We start from the raw sequence: 23,310 nt of genomic DNA on the forward strand, positions 1-23,310 counted from the left end.
TCCACCTCTGCTAGCACTGAGACCACCCTCACCCCGCACCTGCACCCCCAAAAGAACACCCCAGGCCTAGCCACCCTCCACTCCGTGTCCTCCCTCCCCAGCCCCACTCCCCATCCACCCCGCATCAATGTGATCTCAAAACACAAATCAGAAGGCATAACTCAGCTCTGACATTCTTCAACGCTTCCCATCACACACGCCATAAAATAAAGACCCACAAGTAGGATGGCCATGTATCGGGTTTGTGTGGTACATTAAAATAATAATACAGAGTAAAGTCTATGTAAAATGAATGGCACGGGTTGGTATGGGAATACTTAAAGTGATAAACAGAACAGAAACCAACAGACCAGGAGAGCGAGCAGAGAGACACATGGATGAGGGTGCTTCTGAAAGTTCGTGGGAAGATGGAGTGAAAAGACAGCTTGCGTTTTTTCCCACGCACTTTCTCTGAAGGCCTCTCATACACGTGGAACTCTGACAGGCCACAGAACGATGCCGGATCGGTGCAGAAGGCAGACAGTGCTGAATCAATCAAACTGGAAACGACAGTTATTTCTGGGAACAGATACAATGTGAACCCTACCTCCCACTGTATACAAAACCCAACTCTGGGGGCAAATGTGACACAATGGGTTGAGCTGTCACTGGGGACTCCCACATCCGATATGGGAGGCGCTGCCAGTTCAAGTCCTGGCTCCTCTGCTTCTTTTTTTTTTTTTTTTTTTTTTTTTTTTGACAGGCAGAGTGGACAGTGAGAGAGAGAGACAGAGAGAAAGGTCTTCCTTTTTGCCGTTGGTTCACCCTCCAATGGCCGCCGCGGCCGGCGCGCTGCAGCCGGCGCACCGCGCTGATCCGATGGCAGGAGCCAGGAGCCAGGTGCTTTTCCTGGTCTCCCATGGGGTGCAGGGCCCAAGCACCTGGGCCATCCTCCACTGCACTCCCTGGTCACAGCAGAAGGCTGGCCTGGAAGAGGGGCAACCGGGACAGAATCCGGCGCCCCGACCGGGACTAGAACCCGGGGTGCCGGCGCCGCTAGGCGGAGGATTAGCCTAGTGAGCCGCGGCGCCGGCCTCCTCTGCTTCTAATCCAGCTCGGGAATCTGAGAGGCAGCAGATGCTGGCTCAAGCCCGTGAGTCCTGAGCCCCGGGCTCATGGCTTCAGCCTGCTGCAGCCATTTTAGGAGTGAACTAAGCTGATCAAAGATCTCCCCCACCTCTCCATTTCCCCTTCTCCCTCTTTCTCTTTGCCTTTCAGATAAATAATCAACTCTAAATGGATGAAAGACACGAATGCTAAAACCCAACATTAAAGCTCCGTAGAAGACATCTCTTACAGCACAACATCACGGCTCCTGAGACTCACAAACGTTAATTTGGGAGTAAGCACATATGTGGGCTAGTGATTAAGGCTCCCAGCCCCCACACCAGATGCCTGGGTCCAATCCCCCGCTCCAGCCCTAGCTCCCAGCTTCCTGCTAATGCCGACCCTGGGAGGCAGCAGCGATGGTTCACGGAACTGAGTCTTTGTCACCCACACGGGAGACCTGGCCTCGGTCCCTGGCTCCAAGTTTCAGGCTGAGCCACTGTGGGCTGTTTAGGCAATAATCCAGCAGACAAGGAGTTTCAAAGTCTCTCTCTCTCACTCTCTCAAATTTAAAGTAAAAAAAAAAAAAAATTTAACTACACAAGAAAAGATTGACAAACTTGACCTGCTCAGCTTAGGAGGTTACATCCATCAAAAAGCAGCTTAAAGAAAACAAGTCACAAACTGGGAGATGAATAGAACTGGCAAGAAACCAGCGCCAAGAATATCTCCAATCATATACAAACAAAAACAGACAAGCTTTCTTGTAATTTCAGGAGATAACAGATGAAACCCACGCCTGGTCACTTCTGCCGATTTTGTATCAAAGACAGAGAGGAAATTCTAAAGTGCTGAGCCAGCCAGAATAGGCCCCACCCAAGAGATAACCAGCCATAAAACGGACAAGACGTGACCAAACGCACGGCAAAGGCCCCGTGCTGGTAAGTGACCACCGTGGTCAGGGAACTGCGAGACCACGTGGGTATTAACGCGCCCTGGCCAGCAAGTACCAGCGGTGAGGGGCAGGCGTGCACGGCTTGGCCGCTATTTCGGGCAGTGTGACACTGCGTCCTGAAATCCAATGCCCGTGTCCCTGTGACCTAGTTATTCCACTCGCAGGTCTGCCCGCGAGAGAACACCAAGCACATCCTCTATATATAACCGGGGGTGCAGGGAGAGGCTCCGGCCAGTTCCCGCCCGCAGCGCGCGGCGGGCTCAGCCCTGGCCAGCGGGGAGGAGCGGAGCACTCGGCGATGTCCAGCAGAGTCGCCCATAAAACGACGGACACCGTGCACCACGACGCTAATTTCATACACACCCACAGTTCTCCGAGGTTAGAGTACAAACCTGAAATGCAGGCAGCGGAACGCGGGCAGGAGTGCGGGTTTCCTTAGCGACAGACTTCACGGCGTCACGCACGCGGTCCGGGGCGACACGCACACCCAAACCCCGGGTGCGGGTCAGGGCTGTCCCCGGTCCGCGCACCACGGCTCTTCTTCCGTGCGCACGCCAAGGTCTGCCGGAATCGTCCTCTAGTGCCTGAGAAACCCGAGTTTTTTCTAACATTTTTTTGTCTCCAACCGGCTCACCCAAAAGCGTGCAGAGGCCGGGCCGAAGCTCCGGGACTGAGGACAGCGCCCGTGGACAGCTCCCTGAGGCCCCGCCCGTAGAGGGCGTGCCGTGAGGCGTGGCGGGTGCCATGGGGCTGGAGACTCTCCTGCCGGGGACGAGTCTGCGAAAAGCCGCGCAAGCCGGCGCCAGTAGGGAGTGCGGCTTGTCCAGACAGACACGAGACCGCGGACCCCACGTCCGGGACGCCAGCACGTGACTCCGGCTCTCAAAGGGCAACCTTTCCAGCACTGTGTCAAGAGGTGATGGAAGGCCGGCGCCGCGGCTCACTAGGCTAATCCTCCGCCTAGCGGCACCGGCACACCGGGTTCTAGTCCCTGTCGGGGCGCCAGATTCTGTCCCGGTTGCCCCTCTTCCAGGCCAGTTCTCTGCTGTGGCCCGGGAGGGCAGTGGACAGTGGGAGACCAGGAGAAGCACCTGGCTCCTGCCTTCGGATCAGCGCGGTGCGCCGGCCGCAGAGGCCATTGCAGGGTGAACCAACGGCAAAGGAAGACCTTTCTCTCTCTCTCTCTCTCACTGTCCACTCTGCCTGTAAAAAAAAAAAAAAAAAAAAAAAAGGCGCTGGAGCTCTCGCAGCGTCGGCCTGAGGAGGAATCCTCAGTGGAGGGTCCACAACTCTCGCCGCTGGAGAGCTGCAAAGCTGGGTGTCCGGCAAGCGGCCGCGAACTGCGGCAAGTCGCTGGGTCCGCGATCCGCTTCTCAGTGCGCTCTGGTCCCTGCCGGCAGGGCTCGCAGGCCAAGCTCACCGGGCCCGCCGGCCGCCCCATTTCCGCCCGGCGGGAATCGAGAACCACAGGCCCGCCAGGCTCCAGGCTCGTCTTCTGCGCTCCGGTCCCCGTCGGTCAGGCCCGCAAGACCGCACTCGGTGGGGCCGCCGGAACAGCCAGCCAGCCTCCGTGTGCTCCCGGACCCAACTGGCCTGGCGGATGCGCTCACCAACCGCGGTCGCCGCACACCACTCCCTAGGACTTACAGACCGTGCCTCCAGACCCTCCAACTCGCGCCTCCGGGACCCCTACTGGCCAGCCCCGCCAGACGCGCCTCTGAGCGCTCCAGACCCAAATGCCGCGCTCTCCAGCTGTGCTCGCTGGGATCGCCGGGCTGCGGCCGCGCCTCCGAGCGCTCCACGCCCCACCGGCCACACTCGCTGGGATCGCCGGGCCCACCAGCCGTGCCGCAGAATGCTCCGCACTACACTGGCCGCGCTCGCCAGGCAGCGCTCCAGGAAAGCTAGGGGCCCACCAGCCACGCCCTTACGCTACAGACTCCATCCAATGAGCTCAAACCTCCAGGCCCCGCCTCCAAGCACTCCAGGCAGGCCCGCCAGTGGCAGCTTTCCAGACACCATGGGCCGGGTTCGCCAGGCCTTGCTCACTGGGATCGTCAGGCTGCCAGCCACGCCTACAAGCGCTCAGACCCTACGGGCCGGGCTCGCCAAGCCGTGCTCACTAGGATCGCCAGGCCGCCAGCCGCGCCTCTGAGCGCTCCAAACCCCACCAGCGACGCTCCCCATGCCGCACTCGTTGGGACTTCCGGGCCACAGCCGCGTCTCTGAGCGCCCAGGTCAGGTCGGGCTCGCTGGGATCACTGGGCCCACCAGCCACACCTCCAAGCGCTCCAGACCCCTCCAGCCTGGTTCGCCCTGCCGCGCTCGCTGGGATCACCAGGCCACAGCTGCGCCTCCGAGTGCTACAGGCCAGACGGGGCTCGCTGGAATTGCCATACCTACGAGCGCTCCGTACCTACCAGCCGCGCTCGCCAGGCGGCGCTCTATGGAAGCGCCGGGCCCACCAGCCACGCCTCCCTGCGCTGCAGACCCCTCCAATGTGCTCAAACCTCCAGGCCCCTCTCCAAGCATTCCAAGCAGGCCCGCCTGCGGCAGAACTCCAGACCCCACGGGCCGCGCTCGCCAAGCCGCGCTCGCTGGGATCGCCGGACTCTGCCAGCCGCGCCTCCGAGCGCTCCAGATCCCACGGGCCACACGCGCCAAGCCGCGCCTCCGAGCGCTCCAGATCCCTAGGGCCGCGCGCGCCAAGCCGCGCTCGCTGGGATCGCCGGACTCTGCCAGCCGCGCCTCCGAGCGCTCCAGACCCACGGGCTGCGCGCGCCAAGCCGCGCTCGCTGGGAATGCCGGACTCTGCCAGCCGCGCCTCCGAGCGCTCCAGATCCCTCGGGCCGCGCGCGCCAAGCTGCGCTCGCTGGGATCGCCGGACTCTGCCAGCCGCGCCTCCGAGCGCTCCAGATCCCTCGGGCCGCGCGCGCCAAGCTGCGCTCGCTGGGATCGCCGGACTCTGCCAGCCGCGCCTCCGAGCGCTCCATACCCCATGGGCCGGGCTCGCCAGCCAGCACTCGCCGCGATCGGCGGGGCAGACCAGCTGTGCCTCTGAGCGCTGCACACCCACCAGCTGCATTCATCAGGCCATGCTCACTAAGGCCTCTCAGTTGTGCCTCCGACCACTCCATGCTAGGCCGTGCTCTATGGTATGGCTGGGCCCGCCGACTGCGCCTCCGAGCGCTCCAGACCCCACCGGCCGGGATCGCCAGGCCGCGCCTGAGAAAGTCCAGCACCTCCGAGCACTCCAGACGCCACCGAACGCGCTCGCCAGGCGGCACTCTCTCTAAGTGCCAGGCCTGCCAGCCGCGCCTCACAGCACGCCAGACCCCACATGCCGCGCTCCCCAGGATCGCCGGGCCCACCAGCCGTGCCGCAGAACGCTCCGCACTACACTGGCCGCGCTCGCCAGGCAGCGGAAAAGGAAAGCTCCGGGCCCACCAGCCACGCCCCCTTACGCTACAGACTCCATCCAATGAGCTCAAACCTCCAGGCCCCGCCTCCAAGCACTCCAGACATCGTGGGCCGCGCTCGCCAAGCCGGGCTCGCCGGGCCGTGCTCGCTGGGATCGCCAAGCTGCCAGCCGCGTCTCTGAGCGCTCCAGACCCCACATGCCGCGCTCTCAAAGCTGTGATCGCTGGGCTGCGGCAACACCTCCGAGCGCGCCAGACCCCTCCAGCCTGGTTCGCCCTGCCGCGCTCGCTGGGATCGCCGGGCCACCGCCGCGCCTCCGAGTGCTACGGGCCAGACTAGGCTCCCTGGAATTGCCGGGCCCACCAGCGCTCCGCACCCACCAGCCGCGCTCGCCAGGAGGCGCTCAATGCAAGCGCCGGGCCCACCAGCCACGCCTCCCTGCGCTGCAGACCCCATCCAATGCTCAAACCTCCAGGCCGCGCCTCCTAGAATTCCAGGCAGGCCGGCCTGCGGCACGCCCCCGAACACTCCAGACCCCATCCAATGCGCTCAAACCTCCAGGCCGCGCCTCCGAGCGCTCCAGACCCCACGGGCCGCGCGCGCCAAGCCGCGCTCGCTGGGATCGCCGGACTCCGCCAGCCGCGCCTCCAAGCGCTCCACAGGCCTCGCAAGCCAGGCCGTGCTCGCTGGGATCGCCGGACGCCGGCAGCTGTGCCTCTGAGCGCTCCAGACCTTACGGGTCAGGCTCGCCAGGCCGTGCTCGCTGGGATCGCCGGACTCTGGGAGCTGCGCCTCCAAGCGCTCCAGACCCCACAGGCCGCGTTCGCCAGGCCGTGCTCGCTGGGATCGCCGGACTCTGGGAGCTGCGCCTCCAAGCGCTCCACAGGCCGCGCTCGCCAGGCCGTGCTCGCTGGGATCGCCGGACGCTGGCAGCTGCGCCTCTGAGCGCTCCAGACTTTACGGGTCAGGCTCGCCAGGCCGTGCTCGCTGGGATCGCCGGACTTCGCCAGCCGCGCCTCCGAGCGCTCCAGACCCCACAGGCCGCGTTCGCCAGGCCGTGCTCGCTGGGATCGCCGGACTCTGGGAACTGCGCCTCGGAGAGCTCCAGACCTTACGGGTCGGGCTCGCCAGGCCGTGCTCGCTGGGATCGTCGGACTTCGCCAGCCGCGCCTCCGAGCGCTCCAGACCTTAGGGGCCAGGCTCGCCAGCCAGCACTCGCCGCGATCGGCGGGGCAGACCAGCCGTGCCTCTGAGTGCTGCACACCCACCAGCCACATTCACTGGCCACGGCTCACCAGGGCTTCTAAGTTGTGCCTCTGACCCCTCTAGGCCAAGCCGTATTCTATGGTATCGCGGGGTCCGCCAGCCACGCCCCAGAGCGCTCCAGACCCCACCAGCCGGGCTCACCAGCCCAGCACCTCCAAGTGGTCCACACTCCAGCGGCCGCACTCGCCAAGCGGCGCTCTTGAAGCACCAGCCCGCCACCGGGCTGGCCGGGACCGCCATCCGCGCCTTGGTTGGCTCCAGACCCCACTGGCCGGGCTCGCCATGCCGCGCTCGCTGAGAATTCCTGCCCAGCCAGCAGCACCTCCAAGAGCTCCATGCTCGACCGGCCGCTCTCACCAGGCGGCGCTCTTTGGAAGCGCCAGGCCCGCCAGCTGTGATCAGCGTGCCGCAGCCGCGCCTCCGCGTGCTCCGCACCCCATTGGCCGGGCTCTCCGAGCCACACCCCCAGTGGTCCAGGCAAGGCCGCGCTCGCCAGGCCCGCCAGCTCGGTCCCGGCGCTCATTGAACCACCGCGCTGCGCGGCCCAATGCTGCAGGCCCTGCTGAGGAGCGCCGCAAACTACACTCGCCGCCAGCAGAGCCGCGCTCACAAAGCTCACTCCGCCGCGGGCTGAACCCAGACAGCCAGGCCTTGCGCACCACACTGTGCAGTTCACCGCACCAAGCTCACAGGGCCTGCAGTCTGCCACCTGGCTAAAACTCGGGTCACTTCCACAACGTTCCCGTGGGTCGCAGCCCCACAGACTTCTCAGGGACCCTCTGGACCACCCAGGAGCAAACAGAAAAATCCTGGAATGTTCTAAACTTAAAGAGCCAGCGGGTGGCAGGAGGGCAGACACGAGGCAATCGGGTGAGTGAACAGCTGAGGATGAACTGGACCAAGATGTCTCCACGTTCCTGAACACCCGTGGGCGCCACAGAGGTCAAGGAAACAGGATTAGAAGATCAACTCTGTCTCAATATACTCTGCATTACATTCAATATACTCCTGTAAGCAATACTTAGCCCACGCCTGAAGACCTGGGAGTCCCAGTAACTTAAGCATGTCTCGTCTTTTTCACGAGTCACCCGAGGAAAATGGGTGCTCTTCAGAAGACAAAAAAGCGGGAGCCACGCCAGGACTGCATGGTGGACGATCCCCACCAAACTCTGGCCAGGAGAGGTGGCCCTGGCAGGATGAGGGCAACGGCAGGGGGGGCATCGCGCTGTGCAGGACTCCCTGCCCAGCTCCCTCTTCCTCACAGCACTCCAACGAGCAGCTGTCCTCACTGCCCGTCCAGGTCAGCCAGCACACTGCCCTGAGCGCCCCAGGCAACGGCTGGCGGGACCCTTGGCTCTTGCTGGGCCCGTCCCCTCTGGAGAGTCATGCCGGCAAAGCCACGGCTTCACCTCCCCGCGATTCTTTGAGGATCCTGAGCCCACTTGTTTGGCACGTCGCTGAGCGCGCTGCTCTTGCCCGTGGCCGAGCTGGGTACAACAGCTCCGGCAATCGTTGAGCAGAAACTCTGCTCCACCTTGATTCTTCCGCTGGAACCGGGTCAGCTGGACAGTTGCAACACCTGTGGGGCCGGCTCTGGCCTCTGAGTCAGTCACCGGTCCTGCTCAATGAGGGCACGAGCGAGTTTAACTTTTTCCTCTCATCTTGTCCCTTGTTAAAGCAGATCAGCCATGTGTATTATTATGCGCACTGTCCGTGTAAATGTCAGGTAAGGCCCCAGCGACTTCCCCCTTCTCATAGCACCACAGAGTTGATGTCTTCTGGCTTCAATGAGGGCAAAACTCACGTTGCTCTCACAGGAGCTCTTTCCAAACTGATGTCTTAGCCTTTTTAGTGTTTCTAACTAGATCTAACCCAGCCATGTTGGAACAAGTTAGTAAGAGTTTATTTTGGTGCAAACAAAACTGAAATCCACGTATAGTTTTCTCCCAACGGGCATTTTCCGTGAATTTTTTTCTAGACTCTTAATATTCCAAGATCTCAGGTGCTGCTGCTGTCTGCACACCCACCAACCTCCCAGCGCATCAGTCCCACCCACGCAGAAGCAGCCAGTGCCTCGCCCGCCGGTCAGCCCTCCGTCCCAAAGCCTCCCGGGCTCAAGTTCCCCTGCCCCTCTTATCTTCAGCCAGTGTAGGTTCAACGTCTCCCACTCACGCTGTCCTTACACAAAGTGACATACGATGCTCTTGGCTCTTAGATCCATCTAGATTTCCAATCACTAACCACCCTGGCTGCTGGAGGTGGAGAGATTCATCCCAGGAGTGGCTCCTTCTCTGGCCGGTGTCTGCTGGCTCAATAAACCCTTTTGCTTCAGAGAGTCCTTGGTTCGAGAGCTTTGGTTTAACACTCTGGCATCAGGTGTAACATCTGAGGGAGAAGGGACGCGGCTCCCTCAAGGCCAAGTGCGGTGTCCTCGGCAGTCCCACTGAGACTCAGCAGACGGAGCTTCTTTTGGGACCTTCAAAGCCTTGGACCGTGGACTCAGCTCTGCGGCCACTGCCCTCCGGCTGTGTTGAGCTCCTTACGTCTGTAGTGGAAACACCAACCTTGGAGCTGCAGAGTTGGTACAGGGACACCCTCAAGTCCGCATCACCATGTGTTTCGCACCAGGTTTTCTCTTGGGTTTGACTGCCTTCATCGGCCTCAAACACTCTGAGCTCCTATTGACATCTCTGGTCCGTTAACTACAAATTGCACCTTCACCGCACTCAGTAACCACCACCACTAGCTCTGTTATTTAAATGAGATGAATTTCATTCCAAAGACAAGAGATAACTGCTTGTTCCAGGCCTGGAAACCTTGTGCCAGTGTCAGGGCACCGCCCGTGACATGCAGCAGTCCCACAGGGCTCCCCAACAGACAAAAGCACGTGCTATTCCCGGATCAGAAGGAAGGTCTCTGGCTCAACTGAGGCACACACGAGGGACCAGCTCTCCCAGGACCTCCAGCACCCCGACGCTGTGTGGTCTGCAGGGGCTTAAGACACTCAAACAAGCAGCCAGCGACCACTGGGGACATTTGGGAAGTGGCACTCACAAACAGCACACTTCAGACCCAAAGCAACTCTTGTAAACAACGAACAATGGGAAGACAAAGGTCTGCCCCCGCCCCTGGTCCTTCATCAGGAATGATGGTGCGTGTGTGTGTGTGTGTATGCGTGCACACGCACGCCATGAACACAGAGTGGATGCAGGCAGGTTTTCCTCAAAACGGGCTGGCCCTCCTAAGACAGCTCTCTGGATGTCCAGTGAGGCACTTTCCTCTGGCTAATCGGGTCTTTTTGAGATTCCAAGTTACAAATCAAACACACTGAACATTAGAATGGGCAGTATCCTTTAACTGGTACAATGCAAAGCAGTAGCTAGACTGGAGACTGACATGGCTTCCCTGCGGGTTTCTTTCCAAAATGACTGAAAATATACTGAAGCGAGAGTAAGCTGAAGAAGCCTTCCCAGGTACTCTCCCCTCCCCCAGCCCTTCCACCTACCTCTCCTCCAGCGCCAGCACCTGTCCCCTTTCCTGATTTGCCTCCTGGTCCCCCTAACCCTTTCCTGCCCCTCACCACCTCAGGCTGTTTCAAGGAATTCCCAAAATCCAGGCATAACCATAAGAGGTAACTCTCATTGTAGGCAAGAGACAGCGACCACTGTAGCTACTGGCAACGCAGCCCACCGTGCTGTTGGCCTGGACAGACAGGCGACCATCACCCCAGGTCAGGGTCCAGACCAGGCTGCACAGGCAGGAAACAGGCTGTGAAGTGGCCACATCAGAAATGGAGCTGGCCAACCCCAGACACAAAAGCCAGCCATGACTTACGCCCCACAGTCTAAAGCCGAATGAAGGGCTACAGCAAAGCAAATCCCAATTTTTCATAAAGATCCCTACCCATTCCAATGAGAACTGGACCCTATAAACCAGGGCCGCCTCACTTACACCCACTGGCTCACAGGTTAGTGGGATTAGGAGAAGCAGAGTGTTGAATGCAGCTTGTGGACTGGCCAACCTCTTAGGCTTCGCAGGGACTCAACCTAGTAATTTGGCCCTTGGTTTGGTATAGCTAAATGAACAGCCACAGAACTGCTTCTCAGGCCTCCCCAAAACCTATAGATTGGCTCCGATGCAAGAATGTAGGGGCCCTAAAGGAGAAACCATTTACAAATATTACTCCAACTGACTGTGTTCTATCTTCCAGGAAAATTCTGGTTTGCCTACTGATGCCAAAATAAGGTGGTTTTGGTTAACAGACAAGGAATGGTCCTCTCTAGCTAAAAGGACCAGCACTGACTGGGAAGTCCTTCCTGCGCCCATGCGTTGATGAGTTAGCCCAGAATTTTAATGACTACAAAGAAAAGACTGATACATAATGAATTTGCAGCTCCAACATGTGAGACAAAAGCAACTGTGAATATGTGTATATATTATTCACATATAATTACAAATCCAAAAGCAAACCCAAAGGAGTCTGCCACTGCTGGAAGAAACCAGGGACTGGTTTCAAACTAAGAAAAGGGACTGCCTCAAACTAAGAAAATCCCAAAAAAACAACCTAAATTATTGATTCTAAAATCCCGGAGATTCTTGGAGCTCTGAGGAGACAAAGGGGCTGCCTGCCCTCCTTCCTCCAACTTCCTCAGGACCGGCACCCAGGGCCATTCTCTCGGCCCCAGGCCCTATGCAGATGCAGCATCCCTGCCCTCGGACGACTGACGAAACATGAAGCCACGGGCATCTGATTTCTCCAGAACCTTCCCAAGCCCTTACCCTTTTGGGGCCACTGACTGATACTCCCTTTCAAATATTTATTTAAATTGTAAATATACCCATACCCACAAGCACCCCAGACCAACTACCAGAGGACAACTAAGAGGACTTGGGGAGCTGAAAGGACCAGGTTAACTGGGCTCCGGCCTTCTCTTTGGTTGCTAAGCCATGATGTGAGATGCTGCTTGCCCGGATACCAGGGCTCCACACCGCCAGAGAACGGCTGCAGGCTTTTAGGACTTTAACGGGAACTCAGGACAACTTGCCAGCCCTGGGCCACCCAAACTACAATCTGCCTTTCTGCTTATGGTTCGTAAAAGTGACGGCTCCATGCTGGAGGTCCTGACAGAGGAACGTGGGCGCTTCCGTAGGCCGTGTAGCACAAGCAGTGCCTCCCTGCTTCCGAGCCATCTTGCTGCCGCTGCCTGCACGGAAGACACTGCTGCAGGCATTCCCCTGCCGGCTACCTTCGCTCACTTCATACGACCTCCGTCTGCCAGCAGGCTGACCTCTGAGAAGCCTCCGGCCAGCAGCCTCTGCCCCCTCCGGAGATCTCCCAGGCTTCATCCAGCCACCTTGCTGCCCTCGGTGAGAAGACACGCCCGGGGCCGCACAGCACTGACTGTGCTCTTTAACTCTCCAGAACAGATTTCTGGAAGGAAACTCCGACCCTTGATGCTGATGTATCTGGGCACACTACTGATGGTTCTTATTTAAAATGGGAAGCGTGCTGCCATGCAGTAACTAACTTGCTTGGAGCTGGCCAAGACTCACCACGTGTTACACGAGTCCTGCTGCCCCAGGAAAGCCCTTAACTCTCTCACTTGGGTTGCAGCAAACAGCGGAAGAGTTTAGATCACCCAGCAGCAGAACGAGGAGGAGCACACACAGGAGCTAACACCACTTGTCGCACATGGACAAACACGGCAAATGTAGTGAACTGGCTTCTGAGTGGGAGATGGGATGGTTGCAGGTGGGAGGGAGGTTATAGGGGGAAAAGCTACTATAATCCAAAAGTTGTACTTTCAAAATTTATATTTATTAAATAAAAAGTTAAAAAAAAAAACAACCCTCTAACATGATTTGCTACCAACCAAAAGCGGGTCTAGTAGGGGACAGGTCACCAGCTCTAGCTTGCGTTCTGACTGCTATCATCTTTCAGGGCTCTATCTTCCACTTTCCCCTTCCATGTCAATCAGCAAGGCCAAACTCCCGCCAGTACCATGCGTGCTCGGGACACCTACCTGCTGCCCATGCTTTCCAGACAGAGCCATCTCTGAGAAAACTGAAGATCTCTGACGGCATGAGCCGGCCGCACGTCTGCCTCTCCCTCCCTTTCTAGCGCCATCTTGTCATCTCTAATTGTGTTAAAAAAAAATCCTCACCACCATCACCTATCATTGTTCCTCCTCCATGAGCTGTGGCCTCCCAGGACTGAGCCTTCCCAGCCACGCCGGATGCACCCTGAGCACAAAAGAGCTCATTAAAGACGATAAAAATATTGCAAGCATTCGTCAGTAATGCTTTCTCTGAAGGCTCTTGAGAAAAAGGGGGAACTGAGAAAAAAAAAAATTATGAGATGTCCTAAATTTAATTACAAGTGTCAGCGAGTGCAGTGGGGCAGAGATAAGGGAAGTTAATCAGTTACCAGCTGCAGGCCAGAAGCCAACGACTGCTCCACATTCCTGGAGGGACTTGAAACTCAGACTCAAAACCCCAGGCGGCCCCCAGTCTGGGGCTGTCAACTCCCAGGTACACAGGAACTTTCTGGCCCCTACCAACCCAGAAGCCACCAGTCCTTGGCCCAGTGGGTGGTCCTCCTAGCCCAAATCTCCCAGCTTCCCATCATCCCACCCCCCATATCTATAGCCAATGTCAGGTCATCGTCCACAGGGTATGCTTTCCTTTCCCAAATTTTGCCACAAAAATGCCCTGGGAGCAGGGCCTGCAGATCTATTTCTTACCCAACCACTCGCCAGCCTTGCCGCTGGGAGCCACGCAACCCCTTCCAGGGCCTGGGAGCCTCTCTGGCTAGCATCTCTAACAGCCCAACAAACCCTTTATTTCAGAGAACCCTAGGTTTCCAGAGTCTCCGCTGAACACTGGCCAGGCCGTGCTGTCAGAGCCAGGCCCACGAGGTCGCACCCACGAGGCTGCCGAAGCCTGCCTGCCAGACTGCACCTGCAAGCCCTCCATGCCACACCAGCGGGGCCTGCAGAGCACCAAGGCACACCCACCAGGCCAGACCTGACCAGGCCCACCAGGCCATGCCTTGGAGCCTGGCTGAGCCTGCAGCAAATCTGACTTTGCAGGCCTTCCACACTCAGCCGCGGGGCGACAAACGCTTGTCAGACAGACAGACAGACGAGCTCCCTGCTGCTCACCAACGCGTGCCACCGGCAAGGCTTCTCCTGCTCCCGCGTCACCCCCCACCGCTTTCCCTTCGCTGCTGCTGCTGCTGCTGCATCATCTCCCGAATTCCACTCGCACCATTCACTACGCACGTGTGATTTAATCCAGCAAACGAGAACCCTCTGACAACTGCTGCCTCCGGTGACTGCCTGGTTTCTCTGCTCTTATTATGAAGGTTCTAAAGGGAGACCCCTGTCCTTGGCACTGGCACCCACCCCCCAGCCCCTCCTCCCTGAGCTGGCTCCCCCACTCAGCCACAGGGCTCAGGCCCCCACCCACATGTCACTCTCTCCATCTAATCCCTCACACACAGCCCTGAGCCCCAGCCCCAGCCCCACCCCCACACCCTCGCTCGCTCTCACAGCATTCCTTCTGCCCTAACTCTGCAGCCGCTCTACGCTTCCTGGCCTGTCTCCCCCTACTCAGTGCCCCAAGAAAAGGGAGTTTTGTCTGTTTCAATGACTTAGTACCAAGAACAATGCCCAAAAATGACCGGCAGTCAACTACTGACAGTAAATAAATGAATATTAACCACTGGCTGTATTTCAAAATGTAACTTACACATATAGCTTTGTACATGACCTAGAACATGACTAAACCCAGAACAAAACCCACACAATTTATTGAACTATCTCCAGCCAGATGGTTCCAGCATATTTGCCACAGCAAAAAAAAAAAATTTTGTTCAAACATCTATGTGTAGTATTATTTCTTCTGTTTTCTGCATTCATGAAAGTAGGTCATCAGAATTTGTTTTAAACATTAACAGACATTTCCAGGAGAGACCATAAATCATATAAAAACATGAACCGTTTCCAAAACGCAACCGATCCCTTAAATAGCCAACACGATTTTAAGAAAATGAAGGGGCAAAGGGCTGAAGGCATATCACACGAGTCAGGGAGGTGAAAGCTTTAATGTCGTGATCAGCCAGGATGGCTGCTGTGGATTTTTAAGAGTCAGACCATATAAACGGGACCAGGGGCCGGGCTCCTGACGGGAAGCACCGTGCCTGGCAGCCACAGTCAGGACCGCCGTGTCCTCCCCAGGCCGCGACCACGAGCTAGCTGGGACTCCCGCTCCGACGCTGTCTCCTTCGGTAATGCCGTTCCCCAGCGAGCACGCTGCCTCAGTCCACACAGGAGGCAACGGGCCTCCCACTCCAAACGCAGAGCTCTGGATCCTCACAAAGACTAGTGAAAGCCCAGGTACTCACCACGGGGATAACAGGCATCATGTGAACACGTTTAGTATTTTTATACATGTGCAATGTTCAACATAATTCCAGTTCAAAGTTTACGACCAAGCAACTGATTAGAATCCTGACAGTTTTAGAATATTTAAGAGAATTTCAGCTTTATCATATTTATGTTTAAACTGTTGTTCTTGTAAGAATTGTTGTGACGCTGAATTTTTTTTTTTTTTTTTGAGATTTATTAATTTGAAAGTCAGAGTTACACAGCAAAAGAAGGAAAAGCAGATTGAGAGACAAAGGTCTTCCATCCGCTGGTTCACTCCCCAGATGGCTGCAACAGCCGGATCTGGGCCGATCGGAAGTCAGGAGCCAGGAGCATCTTCCAGGTCTCCCACGCAGGTGCAGGGGCCCAAGGAGTTCTACTGCTTTCCCAGGCCACAGCAGAGAGCTGGACTGGACATGGAGTGGCCAGGACTCAAACCGATGCCCACTGCAGATGGTGGCTTTACCTGCTGCGCCACAGCGCCAACCCCAGTGCTGAAGTCTCAGTTGCTGTATCAGATATACATGTGAAGTACATCAAAAGGAACTCAAACACATACGACATACAAACCCTGCGAAATGTGCCGACGATGATTAACTCGATTGTTTGCTGCTACGTTCATCCATTCATGTGTAGTGTCACGTACCTAGGAAGGAACTGATGTGGGACTTTTTACACTAAAAACGTAAACTAAGCACTTTTTTCCAGAAAGCTTGGCACCACGAGTGTTTTAAGATTTCAGGTGTTCCTCGCCCCCAGCCCCCACCAGACTGTAGAATATTTAGAAATGAGACAGTTTGAGAACAAGACCCAAGTCCAAACACAGAATTCACGGACGCCCTAGACACACAGCCTGAAAGTAGTTTCTAATCCACTCCTAGCACACCGGCACTTACTGTCACCCCAGACGAGATCAGGAGTGGGATGTGCCACTTGCAGCGTCAGTGTGAAGAAATTTCAGATTTGGGAGCCTTTCAGATCTCTGATTTTTGGATTATGGATGTTCAGTCTGCAATGCAGTACTGTTAAAACCAGACTTGGGGTCTTAATATCTGCGTAGGAGCACAGAAAGTGCCCTTGAGGGCTCTAGGAAACACACATCAGCACTACCTTCCCCGCAGGGCTGCAGACAAGCACCCTGCAGCAGCCCACTTCCAGGCTGCCGGCCAGCAGCCCAGCAGGCAGCCATCTACATTTCTGCTAATTCAGTGGAGGGAACACGAGACAGCTCTCACGGTCGCTCTGCTCCGCCCAGCCGGATGCCGTCCTCTTGTGAATTGCCTGTTCTTGGGCTTCGCCGTTTTTCTCCCCAGCTGTCGGTCTCAATCTCAATCTCCCTCTCCTTCTCCCTCTCCCTCTCCCTCTCCTAACAGCACGTGGGACTGCTGCTGGGAACATCTGCCCTGGCTAGTGTGGTCTTTTGTCTCCGGGACGCCTTGTGTCACTAAAGCGCCTTGTGCCACTAAAGCGCCGTGTGCCACTAAAGCGTGTGCCACTAAAGCACCTTGTGCCACTAAAGCGCCGTGTGCCACTAAAGCGTGTGCCCTCAGCTCCAGTTATGCGCCAGGCTTCTCCAGGGAAGCTCAGATTCTCTTCAGATTCTAAGTTACTAATTTTTTCCCAATGTCGAATTGTGTTTTCACTTTCAAATGTTAGCAGGTCTGTGATGTGAAGGGGGTGGGGAGTTGTCTCACTGTGCTTCGTGGAAGACACACCACCAAGGACACCCGAGATCCTGGCTGTGCGTAGGCTCCTGCGTGTGCATGTCTGGATCTCTTTCTACACTGGCTCTTCTGTTCCTCTGATCTACGGGCGTTCCAGCTCTTGTGGTTGGTTTTAAAGTTCACATTTTTCCCTTTCTAGCAAGTTCATAAGAAGTTAGTTTCTCAGTCGGCCGTGTGTTCGGGTTTCCCATCCCGGTTCCTGCTTCAGCGCCCACACCTGGCTGACGTGACCCTGCCACACTGCCTATGCATTTTAAATTGCGTTTCTTATTTTTACGATGAGAATGAGATCTTGATCTGCTTCAAAAGGTTGTTGGGTAAATTAAATGTTTCACTTAAAAACATAAAACCTGGCACACAAGTATACAACAAATTGACAGTTTACGCAAACTAGCAAAATTAGACCTGAGTCCACATTATCCTATGTCAATGTTCATGTCACTCTCCTCCACACACACAGTTTGCTTTCTGGAGTTAAAGAAATGAGCAACTGCTGCTGCCTCATTCTCCCTCTGGGAGTCTGCACTCCGGGACAGATCTCTGTGGTCTGTGTCCAAGAATAAAAAGGAGACTGCAAACTGCTGGTTTATATGGCCACCAACTTAACCTGTAACTTAGCTCTTACCCACCCAGTTGCCTTCAGCCTCGCCCCTTTAAGCAACCTTGTTTGTTCCACTGGGCCATGTCTTCCAAAGACACCTGCCATCGGCCCACCTTCCCAACACTGTTCCAAAGAATCTGCAGTGGACCCACGACCGAGCAGGCTCTCCAGGCCTCAGGGTTCAGTCACACTCATATTCTGTGCAGCCAGGCTGATCACAAATCACCCTCCTGATGACTTATCTGCATCTGATATCAGTCCCTTTTATTACAGGAAAGTACTTCAAAAAGTTACTAGAAAAATAAATTAAGGGGCCAGCATCCCGTATGGGCATTGGTTTGAGTCCTGGTTGTTCCATTTCCAATCCAGCTCCCTGCTAATGTGCCTGGGAAAGCAATGGAAGATGGCCCAAACACCTGGGTCCCTGCACCCATGTGGGAGATCTGGAAGAAGCTCCTGGCTTCAAATCTACTCAGCTCCAGCAGTTGTGGCCATTTGGGGAGTGAACCAGTGGATGGAGGACTCCTCCCTCTTCACTCCCTCCCACCCTCCCCTCCCTCCCTCCATCTCTGTGTCTTTCAAATTAAAAAAAAAAAAAAGAAAAGAAATTAAAAAGACAAGTTTATTGTTGAAACCCACCCAGTTTTTCATAATAAGCATTTCCACAAACTTCAGGAATAACCCTCACAGGCAGGTTTAAAGCTTTCTGCGCTTGGTGCAGGCTCTTGGTACAAGGGTTAAGACGCTGCTTGGGGACACTTGTATCCCACATCAGAGCTCCTGGGTTCACCTCCTTGCCCACTCCAGGTCCCAGCTTCCTGCAAACGCATAGCCTGGGAGGCAGCAGGTGGTGGCTCAAGTCCTTGGGTCTCAGCCACCCATGTGGGAGACCCGGCATGAGTTCCGGTTCCTGGCTTCAGCCTGCCCCAGCTGTTGCTGCCACTTCTAGAGGGAACCCACAGGTGGGAGCTCTGTCCCTCCTCTGCATTTCAAATACATTTTAAAGACAAATGCAATTTTCCAAGCATTCTGCACCTCAATGAACTCACCTTGTAATTCCATTTTCCATGAACTTTTTGAAGTTCCCTCCTAGTATACCAAGCCACAAACTATAAGACACAATTTCATTGGCCCAGAACATGAAGGTATTATAATAAAGTCAAGGGGAAAAGTACCTTCTCCTGTTTCTGCAAACCTGATTGATCAACCCTGGCCACCAGGCTCTCTGCGGCGAAGAAGCACGAGGAGCAATCCCCCATCCCTGCCCTTGGGCACCTGCCTTCACCTGCTCCACGACACCAAGAGGGGCCCAGCCCACCTGGACCTCCTCCACCACAGGACTGCAGCCTGGCCCAAACCCTCACAAAGACAGGCAGCACGCACTTCCCTCTCTGACTCTGCGACCTTCATGACCATTTAATGTGTGAGGTAAGTCTTTTTATTTATTTTTTTTTAAAGTTTTATTTATTTATTTGAGAGGCAGAGTTAGAGAGCAAGAGACAGAGAGAGAGAGAAACAAGTCTTCCATCTACTGGTTCACTACCCAAATGGCCACTACAGCCAGAGCTGGGCCAATCCAAAGCCAGGAGCTTCTTCCAGGTCTCCCACGCGGGGTGCAGGGGCCCAAGGACTTGGGCCATCCGCTGCTGCTTTCCCAGGCCACAGCAGAGAGCTGGATCAGAAGTGGAACAGACTTAACCTAAGCCACAGCTCCTGCCCCGTAAGTCTAATGCCATAGGCTAATGAAACACCACAGGGCCAGCACTGTGGCGTAGGTTAAGCCTCCACGTGCAGTGCCCGCATGCCATGTGGGTGCTAGTTTGAGTCCCAGCTGCTCCTCTGCTGATCCAGCTCCCTGCTAATGCTCCTGGGAAGGCAGCATAAGATGGCCCAAGTGCTTGGGCCCCTGCACCCACATGGGAGACCCGGAAGAAGCTCCTGGCTCCAACTTTAGCTTGGCCCAGCCCTGGCCATTGCAGTCATTTGGAGCGTGAACCAGCAGATGGAAGATCTCTCCCCCCCCACCCCTAACTCTTTCAAATAAATCAATCTTAAAAAAAAAAAAAAAAAAAAACTACCACAAAAGAAAGGGTTGTGGACAAGGCACGGGGAGGAGGGGCTGGACACTGAGGGGTGAGGGAGGGAGAAGAGAAAATGCAGAGTTTACGGGAAAGGTGGGAGAGGGGAGAGAGCCGCCCAGGACAGCTCTGCCTTCCTCACGTAAGGCAAACTCTCACCACCTCTGTTATAAAACATGAGGCACACGCACGCACGCGCGCACACACACACACACACACACACACCCTCCCACCCATCGGGCGCCCACCGGCGGTGTCACTCACCCACGGAACGATAGCTGCCCGTCTTCAGGTCGTGCATGCACACGGCGCTGGACGGCCCACACGGGGCAGCGGCCACGTTTCCACAGACGTTGATTTTATAAAGTATGTTATTTTTGGTATCAACGGCTTCCCATGTATAACTGGAAAGGAAGAAAAACAACTTGTCACTGTCATGGACTTGCCAATAATTACACTTCTCTCTAGTTTCAGCGCCGAGCCATGTTTGCTCAGAACTACCACAAACTAGGAGACATTTTCATTGGCGAGAATGCGAATGTCAAGTATGTCCAGTTGACGCAAAGCCAGGGCAGGAACCGCTGCCACCCCGCTCTGCTGAGGTCCACTCCACGCCACCCCAGGACCTGACGCGCGGCACGGCGGTCCGGCGCCTCCCCACCACCACCACGGCGCTGAGAGGCCAGGGGGCTGCTCCCGCTCTTCTCGCGATGGCACTGCGGAGCCCCACGGTTCACAGCCACGCTGACGAGAGCGATGTCGTCACCGAATCCACGGCCGGGCAGCATCCACTTGGGCTGCTTCACCGAGAGCCACTTCAAAGCCCTGGCCCCGCGGCCGGGGAGCAGCCGCCAAGGAGGCGACCGCGCCCTTTTCCCAGCGCCCGCTCTTCCCTCCGCGAGCGTGCTGCCCACCCTCCAGCACCAGGGGGTCGCTTCCGCAGACGGGGGAGGAGAGTGACCCAGAGCCCCCGCGGACACGGCATCACCCTACACAAAGCAGGGGCTGTGACCTGGAGAAGGCGTGGGGGCCCCGGGCTGCACGTGATCCCCCACTGCGAGCTCAGTCCACTCCCAGAGCCTCCGAGATGGGGGACATCAGTGCCAGGTCTCAGAACGAAGCTCCAGGCAGCAGCCCCTCCCTGCGTGGACTGTTTCCCGTGATGGAGGAGCCAAGAGCCCTGTGGCGGTCACTGGCAGACAAGGCAGCACGTGTCCCCCAGAACCTAAGCTGCCAAGCAGCTGCAGGGTGGAAGCACCCACAGCATTCCAGCAGGGTGACAGCTGGTACAAACCTGAAAAACAGGCTGGGGTACCAGCTGAGCGCCCGGCCTGGGGTGCCAGCAGGTGCAGCTCAACTCATCAGTCGCTTCTCAGAGCCACAGAGCCAGGACGTTGCACACAAGAGAAAACCACCCAAGGATGGCCAGGCACAGTGGAAAACACCGGTCAGGACTTGCCTCCTGCGCTCCACATCACCCTCGCTCATCTGCTTCACACACGTTTCTAACACGCACTGCACGGGGCAAGATCAAACCCACCAGTGGCAGAGCGGAGGGCAGAAAGCAAGCAAGTAAATGAACGCCCAGGGCATTCCACCTGCTGATCCACGCTCCGAGGAAGACGAAGTAGCCTGGCCTGACGGGGCACTACGAGGCTGCTGGACACTAGGACGCTTTGAGATGGCTGCCCTGAGGCCTGCTCACAAAGGGAACAACCTGGGGGCAGGGAGTGGGAGGGGGGGTTACAGCAGGAAGGACATTCCAGCAGAGGGACCAGCCAGGTAGAGAACTCGCCTAGTTGTGGGACAGACAGGAGGGCACGGGGAGGCTGGGTCACGGGGGTGGGGGTGGGGCCTGCAGAACTCAGGAACAAAGGAAGCCCTGCAGAGAGGCCACGGATCGCCCCAGGAACACAGACGCTGGGGTTTCTATTTGCGGGGCATCAGTGGACTGGCGCGATCACTGCCCAATGACAGGGCAATGCTCCTCTCTTGCAGGGCGATGGCTAAGCCTGCCCAGGACAGCAGACAGCACGTTCAGAGCCTTGACGGTGGCACCCGTAACCAAGCTCACAAACCTAGGTCTGTGACAGGGTGGAGAAGTGTGTCACTTAGAGCGAGGCAGCTGGACGGAAGCCACACGGGGCCTGAGCTGCTCCGCTTTTCAGAGGAGACGTGGAAACAAGGCGAGGGCTGGGGAGCAGAGGAGACAGAGAACAGTGAACGAGGGGCAGCGCCCGGATTTCCTGGAAATCAGCGTTGCTGGAAAGCAAGCCTGGCGCTCCACTGATCACGGGCTCTCCTCCATTCGCGTTTCCTCTCTGTTTCCCACAAACTCGGTGGCTCTGGGAACAGGGGCGGTGAGTCCCCTGAAGGGTCCTGCGCACTGTTTACCGGTGTGTGTGTGTGTGTGTGTGTGTGTGTGTGTGTTTCAGGCAAACGTGCACGGTGCTTTCGCACCCTCCTGCCCGGAAGCTGCTGGTTATGCAGGCACAGCTGGAATGTTTGTGTGTGTGTGTGCATGCACGTGCACTGTGTTTCCACAAAGTTCCCACTTTCTTACGTGGCCCCGTTTCTTGCTGAAACTTAAACTTGTAGTATTACAGCTTGGTTTTCTTTTGATCTGATTTGTGGATCTCATTCTTTTCCTTCACTGTTTTTCTTAAGCCTTTACTGTGGAAGTCCACACAGCCTCGTCTAGAGCGCGGGCTGTCTAGGACCTGCACCGGCCTGACTGTCGTGAGCCGTGCTGGTGTGGAGTGCCCGCTCCTGGTTTTGGCTGTGCTTCCTCACTTCGTGTAGGGAGGTTTCCAGCAGACAAATGTTCAGACAAAATATTACCACTCCTCAGAGCTACACTGCATCCTACTCAGCGTGCAGTACTCCCAGGGCTGCTCAACCCATCCCCTGGTTCTATAATATGATCACGGTGCTTTTAAGCTTTAACATCAATTTAATTTTACAAATGATTTGGGCCTAGGCCACTCTGGTGGCTTGACCATCAATCTGGCAAAAAATTTAGAATCATCCCGTTTCAGACATATAACCTCTTTATTGATTTGAGAGTCAAAGAGAGAGGGGGAGGATGGGAGGGAGAAAGAGACAAAGGGGGCAGGGCAAAGAGAAATATTCCACCCCCTTGGTCACTCCCCAAATGCCTGCAGCAGTTGGGGCTGTGCCAGAACAAAGCTGGGAGCCAAGAACTGAATGTGGGTCTCCTGTTTGGGTGACAGGGACCTGAGTACTTGAGCCACCACCTACTGCCTCCCCGGGTGTGCATTAGCAGGAAGCGGGAATTGGAAATGGAGCGAGGACTTGAACCCAGGCAATCTGATGTGGGATGCAGGCATTCCAAGTACTGTCCCAACCACTAGGTCAAATGCCTACCCCTTTAACATGAATCTCTTAAAAAGTGCTATGAAGTATTTATATAACTCTCAAGTTTATTATATAGTCTTTAAAAAATATTTACTACTAGCAGAAGCATAGTTTAATCTAACCAGAGTTATATTACACTACATACCAGAGTGTATGATACTGTTTGAAATATGCTTCATGAGTTTTCAGAGAGATTGAGCTCCTAATGACACTGGACACTAGGCAGGTGTGTTTTAACGCAGACGCGACGGCCGCTGGAGTCATGTTCGCACTGCTGAAAGCCTGCGGGTGCCTTGGCAGCATCACTTAGGAGGCACCGTGTCATTCTTTTCATTTCCCTGAGATGCGGCCAAGATCCCGGCACCTTTGCCTG

At 56.2% G+C, this 23,310-nt stretch overlaps 1 protein-coding gene across 3 annotated transcripts in view; it reads right to left on the bottom strand.

Moving 5' to 3' along the window:
* The window catches only part of IGF2R (insulin like growth factor 2 receptor), a 107,465-nt gene that overhangs the window by 68,422 nt on the left and 15,733 nt on the right, over window positions 1-23,310 (bottom strand). Inside the window, exon 2 of one of the 3 annotated variants that reach the window (XM_051854188.3) lies at window positions 19,824-19,963. In XM_051854188.3, the coding sequence (XP_051710148.2) occupies window positions 19,824-19,963 (140 nt within the window). Of the gene's footprint in view, window positions 1-2,433; window positions 3,273-5,117; window positions 5,194-19,823; window positions 19,964-23,310 lie in introns of those variants that run through there. The other 2 variants (XM_089332502.1, XM_070074597.2) reach the window with 2 other exon arrangements.

The sequence above is a fragment of the Oryctolagus cuniculus genome, chromosome 5, assembly GCF_051225735.1.
Source record: "Oryctolagus cuniculus isolate XC-2025 breed Fujian yellow rabbit chromosome 5, ASM5122573v1, whole genome shotgun sequence".
NCBI classification, from domain to species: Eukaryota; Metazoa; Chordata; class Mammalia; order Lagomorpha; family Leporidae; genus Oryctolagus; species Oryctolagus cuniculus.